At 41.6% G+C, this 10411-nt stretch overlaps 1 protein-coding gene across 1 annotated transcript; it reads left to right on the top strand.

Annotated features, from left to right (window-relative positions):
- The first annotated feature begins 1730 nt into the window (after positions 1 to 1730).
- Positions 1731 to 2883, top strand: LOC109117380 (small nuclear ribonucleoprotein G-like). The gene has a single exon (XM_033766885.1). It carries the CDS (start codon positions 2491 to 2493, stop codon positions 2704 to 2706), a length of 216 nt encoding a protein of 71 aa, XP_033622776.1. The 5' UTR covers positions 1731 to 2490; the 3' UTR covers positions 2707 to 2883.
- Positions 2884 to 10411: the final 7528 nt, after the last annotated feature.

Below are 10411 nucleotides of genomic sequence, written 5' to 3'. Positions count from 1 at the left end.
CTTCAGTTTGGGTAATTTTTTTTCCTTCTCTCTCTCTTAATTTTTTTTTTTTTTTTGTACCGGGATCGAACTCAGGACCTTGTGCTTGTAAGGCAGATGGCGGCTCTGGATAATTTACTTTTACCTGCCTTTAAACTCACCAATCTCTGTATCATTCTTTTTTTTTTCCCTGAAACAGTCTCGATATATAGTGTAGGCTGGCCTTGAACTCGTGGCAATCATCCTGCCTCGGTCTCCTGAGTGCTGGGACTGTAGGTTTGCACTACCATGCCTGGTCTGGCAGTAATTCTAAGAAGAGGACTTGGAAACAGGACTGAAATTGTAAAGCACCTTTAAGGTAAAGAGAAATGACCACTGCTTAACAACTGGTATTCAAAGCAAGATCCAAACGTATAGTTAGCCACTTGGGTGTGCAGCTTGCTTGTATGTAACGATGCCAAGTTTGTGCATACATTATTCTTTACTGCATTATAGTTATTTCCAAATCTTTTCTCCTTCCTTAATCCCAGTTAAAGGGTCCCATTTAGGAGTTGTAGAAGTACTTTAGTCCATTTGTAACGTCCTAATTGTCCTAATTATCATAATATCCTAAATCCTCCCATATATTTTTTTCATGCTTGTCAGAGCAAGTTTTGTGTATATATGTTATATTATAATCAGTAAGAAGTATATTGTATTTAATTTAGAATATTTAGCTTTCCATTGATCTTTCAAAGTTCTTTCCAGATACTAACAATGCTCACTCAGAACTGTGTAGAAGTTTACAGGTAGTAACATATTTTCTCAGAAACTCTTCAAGGCATTGGTGATTCTAATTTAAAAATAAAATAATTTTAATCACCATTGGAATCTAAGTGACAGTGGGTTTTCAGGAGCTAAAAATCAGATCTCAAGTTTTGATTGGTTTTTGGAGAAAAACTATTTTTCTTGCCTTGTATTAATCTAGGTGATAATTGATATATATTGAATAGTTTGTTGGTCTCCTCTCTCTCTCTCTCTCTCTCTCTCTCTCTCTCTCTCTCTCTCTCTCTCGACTAACATGTGCCTCAATATAGGATCTTCCTGTGTAGTTCAGACTGGTCTCAAAATCATGGCAACCTTCCTGCCTCAGCCTCCTGAGTGCTGGGATTACAGGCATGTGCCCCATGCTCAGTTTACTTCTCTTGTTAAAATAGTGTGGTCAGGTGTAGTGGTGCACATCTGTAATCCCAGCACTCAGGAGGAGGAGACAGAGTGTAGGTGCAGTGGGCCAGTCATACCAGCTCTCAAAAAAGGTACTCCGGGTTGTGACATTTGTTGATTTTTATGGTATAAATACCGCACCAAGGCCAATTTTGAGGTACCAGCAAAATGTCATGTGTAGAATTGGAAAAGAGACATGAGAAATCAGCTCTCAGAAAATGGAATGAGGCCACTCGAAGATTGTATGACTGGGTGCTACGGTTTAGATAGATGTCCCCTTCCCGAAGCCTGTGTGCTGAAGGCTTGGGCCCTAGCCAGAGGCACTATCCGGAGAGGCCCTGGAGCTTCAGCTGAGTGGAGGGAAGCTGCATCATTTGGGGTGTGCTCTTGACAGGGATGTTGAGACCCCAGGTCTTCCCCTTGCTTCCCAGCTCTTAGGAGGTGAGCAGTTTCCTCTGCCCTGGACTCACCACGATGTATTTCCTACCTCACCACAGGCCCCCAAAGCAGTAGAGCCAACCAACCATGGACTGAAGCTGTGAGTCAAAATAAACCTTTCCTCCTTATAAGTTGTTTATGTCAGGCTTTTGTCCCAGTGACAGAAAGCTGACACACGGAATAGAGGTGAGATCATTAGACATTTTTTTAAGATGAGCCCCGCTATGTTGCCCAGACTGGCCTTGAACTCACGACCCTTTTGCCTCAGCCTCCCAAGTAGCTGGACTTACAGGCGTTGCCACTGTAGCCACCACTGGGATTTAATAAGCATGTGAACCACAAAGCTGTATTCTTGGAAGGACTGTATAGAATTCCTGAGTTGATAGGAGACTATGAACTGCGTCCCCAGATCTTTGTTAAGTGAGAGAAAGGCAGAGAGTGCTGAGTACGTAGGAGTCCTGAGGAAGTGAGGGTTTTAGAGAAGCCTGTTGGGAAGAATATTGTCAAGGGAGTTGTGGGTGTACACCTCACGTATCTCCAAGAATAACAGCTTGTTTATGCAAACTGTAGAAAAAAAGAGCATATATTCTATTTATATCCAGGGTTCCATTTATAAATAATTGCTTAGTAGTCAAAGGTAGTTTGAAAGTAACTAAGACAGCAGTCAGTCCATGTTGAATTCTCAGTGATAACTCCTGCTTCAGCCTCTTGAGTGGTGGGCTTACAGATGTGCTCCCTATGCCCAGCACAAAAAGCATATTTGAGCAAAGTTAAATTGGCACTGGACTGGATCATCTTGGAGGTTCACAGGAGAATAATTCAGGGCTGTCCCCTAAAGTTGCTCTCAAACTATTAATACAGGTAGACAACATGAGCAAAATTCACTCTCCTGAGCTAAAAATATTTGTAGACAAGAAGCTATCATGGAAATTAAATGGTGGCAGACATACCCAAGGAGTATTGCAGGGATTCCATCCCTTTACAGTGGATCAGTGTTCAGAGATGGCGACTAGTAGGCACATGACTAATATTGGAATGGTAATACAAAGAAATAGTATCATGTTGGAATCCTGGGGACAAGTTTAAATAATGGCTGTGGAGCAGAGAAATCTGTCACTGGACAGGGTTCACTGAGGTACCCAAAGCAGAGATTGTGAACCTTGACACACCCAGGACAGGTAGCAGGTTCACTGACTTTCCTCACAAAGAAATTTTCAACTGGGGATTTAGCTCAGTGGTTCTGCCGCTTGCCTTGCAAGTGCAAGGTCCTGAGTTCAAAAACCAGTTGCCCCTGGTACCAAAAAAGAAAGTGTAAGACTTAAGTCTCACTTTTACTCCTGGAGCGTGAACAGCCAAGAGGCCTTCACGATGCTGGGCTCAGAAGCTCAGCGAGGCTCCAGGAGCTTGTCACATAGTGAGAGTCACCCAGGAAGGAACATACCAGGCAAGTTGGCAAATAGATCTTTATTAGTCTGGCCAGACGGCATTTCCCAAGCCAAGTAGTTCAGAGAGGCGGCTAGCTCAGAAATAGAGGCCACTTTATATAGGGCTGAAAGGGGGGGATTTATATATAAAACTTACGGGAAGAGGATAAAGGTGAAGAAGTGGTCGTTCTGACCTATTGGTTATCAGGCACATATTTGACTGTCAGGTATTAATGATTAGTAGATTGTTCATCCACTGTTCTGTTTATAACTTAGATTATAATGTTTAGAACATTCAGATTATAGGCATGCAAGGAGTGGCGCAATCCATGTTGGGTCTCTGTGTATCAGTTTTTACCATATATAGTTATCTAACAATTCATAATTAATCACTAATTATCTTATAAGGGATGCGGGGAACAACAGTCTAGGTCGTTTGTTGGTCAATATGGAGTCGCTCTGGTTCAGCCAGGCTCCCACAAAAGAAAGAAAAAAAGCTACAAAACATTTTTTCAGGATGCATCAATAAAAGGCGTAAAGGGCCTTAGGCAGAATTTTAAAAGTATACATTCAAAGAAATAGGGCGATAGCCCTCAAAAGGGAGAAAGGAGACTTGTGGCCTGGAGCTGGGTATATTTATTTGGATTTGAGGGTGTCCCTAAGATGGATTATCTAGGATGTGTATTCTAGTATCTGTTAGGTTTGCCCACTGGTGGGCTATATTAAATGCAAACCAACAGAGCCAGGTGTGGTGGTGCACACCTGTAATCCCAGCACTTGGGAGGCTGAGGAAGGTGGATCGCTGCAAGTTCAAGGCCAGCCTGGGCTACATAGCGAGTTTAAGGCCAGCCTGAACACAGTGAGGCCCTGTCTCAAAATGAAAACAAAAAAAAATTTGTATGTGTTTGAAGCTGAGATGCCCTGTTCTTTTAAGAGTTGCCTTCCTGAGGATGGGGTTGGTAGGTGGGGCCAATTTATAGGTGAAAGACACAGTCTCGGGACCTGGTTTATAGGCTTTGAAAAGAATTTTAAATTTTATCAGTGCAGGTTTACAATGTATGACATTTATGTTCATCTTAAGGAGTAGCTACAGGCACATAATATGTCTTGATTGTTTTCATTGAGTTTATTGGTACATTTTAGGTACACAGTACAGTTACATTCATTGTTAGAATCTTGTACCTCTACATGACAGGTCTGGGTTCTCATTCTTTCCCCCTGTCCCTGCCCTCCCTTCACCCCCTCCTCCCCTCCCAATTTACAAACACTTTATTTCCATTTTTCATTTTCTCATCATATATTGATTTTTAAAAATCTGCTTTCCCATCCTCACCCACCTCCCTCCATCTCTAGAGTCCCTTTCCCCATTATTATTATTTTTTAGTTCATATTTATTATAATGTTTGTATCCATTGTGGAAATCTATTCCAGATATTTGTCCTCTATCTGAGGAATAGCTGGCAAAAAAATTTTTTTCCTGTTCTGTAGGTTGGTTCTTCATTCTGCTGATTGTTTCCTCTGCTATGTGGAAGCTTCTTAACTTGATATGATTCCATCTGTTGATTTTTGGTATTACGGTATTTCCTGCACACAGTTAATTACAACTGTTCTGTTCAGACAGTCCTTGCCCATGTCTATGACTTCACAAGTTTTACCTATTTTATCTTCCAGCAGGTTAAGTGTGTTTGTTTTGTTTTTTGTTGTTGTTGTTGTTGTTTTGAGACAGGGTCTCACTATGTAGTTGAGACTGACCTGGAACTCACTGTGTAGCCCAGGCTGATCTCGAACTCACAGCGATCCTCCCGCCTCAGCCTCCTGAGTGCTGGGATTACAGGCGTGCACCACCACGCCCGGCCAAGCATGTTTGGTTTAACATTTAGTTCTTTGATCTGTTTTGGTTTTAGTTTAGTACATGGTAAGAAATAGGCTCTAGATTCAGTGTTTTGCATGTGGATAGTCAATTTTCCAGCACCATTTTTTTTTTTTTTTTTTTGGTACCAGGGATTGAATTTAGGACCTTGTACAGCACCATATTTATTAAGAGGCTATCTTTTGTCCAGTGAATGTTTTGGACCCCTTTTTCAAAGATCACATAGGGTTGTTTCTGCACTCTCTGTTCTGTTCCAGTGATCCTCATGCCCATTGTCCATGTCTTGACTGAATTCTTTCATCAAAGGTACAAAGATCTAAGGACCACAGGAAGCAAGGGTCTGGTTTCTTGCTATGTCAGGACCCAGCTCCTAGTGACAATACAAGTATTTCATTGTATACAGGTGTGCTGGGTCTTTATTGCAAGGAACAGTTGGGAGATGGAATAAAAGAAACAATAGATATTCCAGACTTATCTCATCCCTTCCTGGACCCAGACCTCTCCTCCCTTTCCCGTGGAAGTGAGAGTAGACACTGACTTCCTTGTGCCAGTATCTCTGTATTCTGTCCATTTGTGTGGGGTAAGGAGAAGTAGGGGTGGCGGTTTAATGCTCTAGACCTGAGGAAGTTTGGAGAAACTACTTGTCTGTAAAGAAAAAAACTCCAACTTTTAAAGTTCCATTTTGCTGTGCTAGTTCCAGGATTATCTGAAGTTCTTCAGCTTCTCCTTGGGATCCTCTGCAAACCCTGTGATTGAGGCAGGAGATTAGGGCATGGCAAACAAGCTGGGGAATTAGGTGTGACCTATTAATTACAAAGCTCCGGGACATATGTGCAGATCAGTCCCAGAGCCACACTGGAATCTTCAGTTCTTCTCAGGAGACCTGGAGCAGGTTTTTGATAGGATGACTTAGACCCAAGGAGTAGGAGTCAGAAAAAGACAAGTCACCATCAAACCACTGCCACTGTAACTTGTAGTGGTGTACCTTGTTGTTTGAAGGGTGTATCTCTTTTCTTACCTGTATTGTTTATTTATTTATTGGATTTTTGACACAGAGTCTTGCTGTGTAATTTAGACTGGGCTTGAACTCACTGTATAGGCCAGGATGGCCTCAAACTCCTAATAATCCTCCTGCTTCACTTTCCCAAGTACTGGGATTACAGATGTGCACCAGTGGGTCTGGCTTTTTCTTACCTTTAGTTAGCTTGAATTCACTTTGTAAAACTTGTTTCTTTTCTCTTCCTACCTTAAAAGCTATAAAACCTTGACATCTTTTCCATTTGTCTTTTCAAGTAAATTTTATTTTACACCTCCCCAATTTACTCCACTTGTCTTGACACATTCTTTGTTCGTGTTATGGCTTGTATCTAGGTTTCCCCCCAAGCCTCATGTGATCATAGATGGGGTTTTTCAGAAGTGGATCTAGGGTGTGTGATACTGGAATTAATGATGTCATGCTGGGATTGATTCATGGTGCCATGTTACAATTAAGGGTGCTCCACCCTGGATGTGCTAAGGGCAGGTAGCCTGGACAGAATATAAGGGACAGAAAGAGGGCTGCTGTTGCCACTTGCTGCATGCCACTTCACTGCTTTGCTGCCTTCTGCCTTCCATGAACTATTTCTCCTCTGCAGTGCCCCTCTGCCATTCCATTCTGCCTTGGAGCCAGCCAACTATGAACTGAAACCTTTACAAACTGTGAGGTAAATAAACTTCTTTAACTTTGTGTTTCAGGTAGTGTTTCAGCAACAAGAAAAGTAACTTAAGATAGTTCAGAACAGAAAGAACCTACAAATTACCTCTAGAAGGAGACTCTAGCACCCTCAAACCTGGTAACATGGTGACATTTTAAAGATATCTTTAGCAGTAGCTCCTAAAACAAAATATGTCTGCCCTATGTCTCAGCAATTCAACTGCATCCACCATGGAGTGTAATGAAGATAGCTATCAATTATTAGGTTTCAATGTGTTATTAAAATCTGCTACATTGTAATCTCTGTTTATAGAGATGTATAAATTTTATGCCTCACTTTCTTAAATTTTAAGACTTTCTTACTGTGTATAAACTAAAATGTCTTACATTTTCTTTTTGTTAATGTTGAGGATCAAACCCAGGGCTTCACACATGTTAGGAAAACTCTCTAACACTTAGCTATCTCCCTAGCTCAAATCTTTTTTTTTTTTTTTTTTTTTTTTATGCCGGGGGTGGAACTAGGGTCCTTGTGCTTGCGAGGCAGGCAGAGGAGCCACTGAGCTAAATCCCTGACAAATCTATTTCTTTTTTTAAATCAAAATTTATTATTTATTTATTTTTTATTTTTTTGGTGGGGGGTTTGAGACAGGGTCTCACTATGTAGCTGAGACTGACCTGGAACTCACTGTGTAGCCCTGGCTGGTCTTGAACTCACAGCGATCCTCCTGCCTCAGCCTCCTGGGTGTTGGGATTACAGGCATGCGCCACCACACCTGACTTTTAAATCAAATTTTAAATGTCAAGTCTTATTAATCTTCCTTTAGCACCTATTCGCTAATTAACATTTTTAAAAATTTTTAGTAAAGGTCTTACTGTGTAGTTTAGGCTGGCCTTGAACTCACTCTGTAATCCAGATTGCTCTCGAACTTGTGGCGATTCTCCTGCCTCAGCCTCCCACGTGCTGGGGTTACAGGCATGTGCCACCATGCCTAGCTTTATTGTCACTCTAAACCAACTAATACTATCAGGAGTTTTTTTTTTTCTTTGCTTTTCTTTCCCTATCAAGAGTGGAAGGTCTTCAGCTGGAAATTCAGATGCTCACTTAGCAAATGCAGCAGCTGCATCATCTTTGTGAAGAAGTCTTGTGAATCATTCTAAGCGAAAGAAAAATGTATGAAACCAAAAAGGTCTTTGAAATAACTGGAAGGAAAAATAGTTTTCAATAATTTTTTACAAGGAAATCATATTTAGATGGAAAAAAAGATTTTCCTGAATCACAGATGTTACTGTAACTGAGAAAAAAACTGATTCTGCTGCCACTTGATAAAGCCATTGACTCAACAGACAGTAGTCTTAAGAGCTTGATTTAGTAAAAGAATTCAGTCAAACAATGGAGCAGCAGAAGCTCCACTCAAACTTTTCAACTCCATGGAGTTTAGGAGTTAAGGATAGAGGATGGGAATACTGCTTGAGAGAGGCTAATAAAGGGGTGAATATTCTTTTTCTTATTTTTTGAGGATGGCTCTGCCACAAACTCTGGTACCACCTGTTTGCCCTCCTTTATGTTCTGGTGTTTCTGGTCACAGTGTCTGGTAGGTGCCTCTAACCCTGAAGCAGGGAAGAGAGATGAGGCAAATCTAGGTGTTATGGTTCTGAACAGAACAGTTCTCAACAAGTCTACATGTAGTGCTGAGTAGAGTCTGACCCGAAGGTTAGGATGGCAAAGGAGATGGTCACAGTGTGAAGACAGATGTCATGCCTCTGGATTCTGTTCCAGTCACCTGTCAGATTGTTACTGGATTCTAGGGTTCCGTAGACACCAAGGGTTCTTTTCAGATTTGTGGTGCCCTGAGCAAATATTTTGACAAGGCCCGTGAAAAGGTGGCAAGGTTTTACATTTACTTATTTGTTCATCCGCAGGGCTGGGGAACTGAACACAGGGCCTCACGCATACTAGGCAAGTGCTGTACCACTGAGCTGCATGTGTAGCCCAGGGGTTTTACATTTATTAAAGGTAGGAAAAGAAGTGTACTCTGCAGAGTGAGAGCGGGCCACCGAGGAAGCTCACAGTGGCCGTCAGTTCAATGGCAGGTGTCTTTCAAACTCCCTGATTGTTCAAGCTGATGCAAGATCTAGGTTCTCCTGTCGAAATCTGCTTGACTTCACACCAGAGGAATTGAAGACAGCACTTTCTCATTGGTCCCAGGTGCAGGGTTTGCACACTGGTCTCTGCACATGTGTCCTGCATCTCCATGACTGACAAGCTTGCCTCCTTGCTCAGCCGGCTGCCCTTATCCTAATCTCCGGTCCCACATGTCTTCAGGCCCTAATGAAGTGTTAGTGTTTTCAACAAACGTGGCCTTCAAATCTCCAAAGTGATCTGGACAATCGTTATGATCCACAGAGCAGAAATGTTATGTATGGCCAAGCTAGTGGTAGACCAGTACTGTAGTGTCCAACTGTGTGACATTTAAAATTACTGATCTTATTTGAGACAGACAGGGTCTTTCTCTGTAGCCCAGGTTGGCCTCAAACTTGTGACCTTCCTACCTCATCCTCCTGAGTGAAGGAGATTACAGGTGTACACCATGATGCTCGGCTCCAAAATCAGTGATTTTTAACTCAACTAAGCTAGACAAATGAAGCTAGACAATTTATTTAGGTTTTTTTTTGGCGGAGGGGGGGTGGCTGGGGTGCCACTGCCTGCCTCACAAGCATGGGGGCGCAAGTCCAATCCCCAGTACCAAAAAAATAAAAATAAATAAAATAAGAGGAAACCCGCTCTAGCTTTTTTTCCCTCAGCAACATTACTTTGAGCAATAACTTGATCACCTATTATTTTAACATTAATAATTTTAACTATTTTATATAGAAAGCTAATGAAACTATTTCACATAAGTTTTAGAAAGAGAAAAATATCTGCAAGTCCTTAAAGTTATGCTTTGTATGCTTTTATGTAATTGTACCCAAAAGCCAACCCTTTTCTATATATGCTGCTTTTCCACTATACACATATTTGATATTTGTTGTGAGGTATTTATATGTAGTTCTTCATGTATTTATAAAGCATACTATATATTTAAAAAAAGGAACTCAAAGGAATGACCCTTAAATGGTGGGATTTTGGACACTGTTACTTAGGTATGATAGGTGTTAGAAAGGGGCTTTTGATCATATCCCTTAATAATTATTGTGTATGGGGTTGAGGGTGTGGCTTAGTGACAAAGCACTTGCCCTGAAATGTGTGAGGCTTTGGGTTTGATTCCCAGTACCAAACATAAGAACAGCAACTGTATAAATCATTGCCTTTTTAGTTTTGTTTTTACATGTAACCCAATTTTTTAATTGAGTTTATTGGTACTTTTTAAGTATACAGTACAGTTACAATCATTGGGATCTTGTACCTTTTCATGACAGATCTTGGTTCTCATTTTTCCCCCCATACCCTTCACCCCCTCCAACCTCCCCTATTTACAAAGACTTTGTTCTATTTTTTTCCTTTCCTTTTTAATTTTTCTTTCCTTGCATCTATAAGAACGAAGTCACCACTGACATGGTATGGCCTCTTGACGTTTGAAAACGCATTGTTCATGGGGGATTTAACACAGTGGCACCACAGCTGCCTCACAAGCTCAAGGTCCTGAGTTTAATCCTGGTCCCAGAAAAACAAAACCAAACAAAACTCACTGTTCAGAGCCTGGGCCCCGATCCACTGCGGGAAGGAGAGCCACGCCTGCTCCCGATGCAGCCGCCATCACTCAAGTGCCAGGAAGGTAGCCGTGCAGGCCCCCCTGAGCCCCCATA

This window comes from Fukomys damarensis, unplaced genomic scaffold (genome assembly GCF_012274545.1).
Source record: "Fukomys damarensis isolate Sample0158 unplaced genomic scaffold, DMR_v1.0_HiC HiC_scaffold_21, whole genome shotgun sequence".
NCBI classification, from domain to species: Eukaryota; Metazoa; Chordata; class Mammalia; order Rodentia; family Bathyergidae; genus Fukomys; species Fukomys damarensis.
Note: the sequence above shows the minus strand (reverse complement) of the source record. Positions and strands in the feature narration are given on the sequence as shown.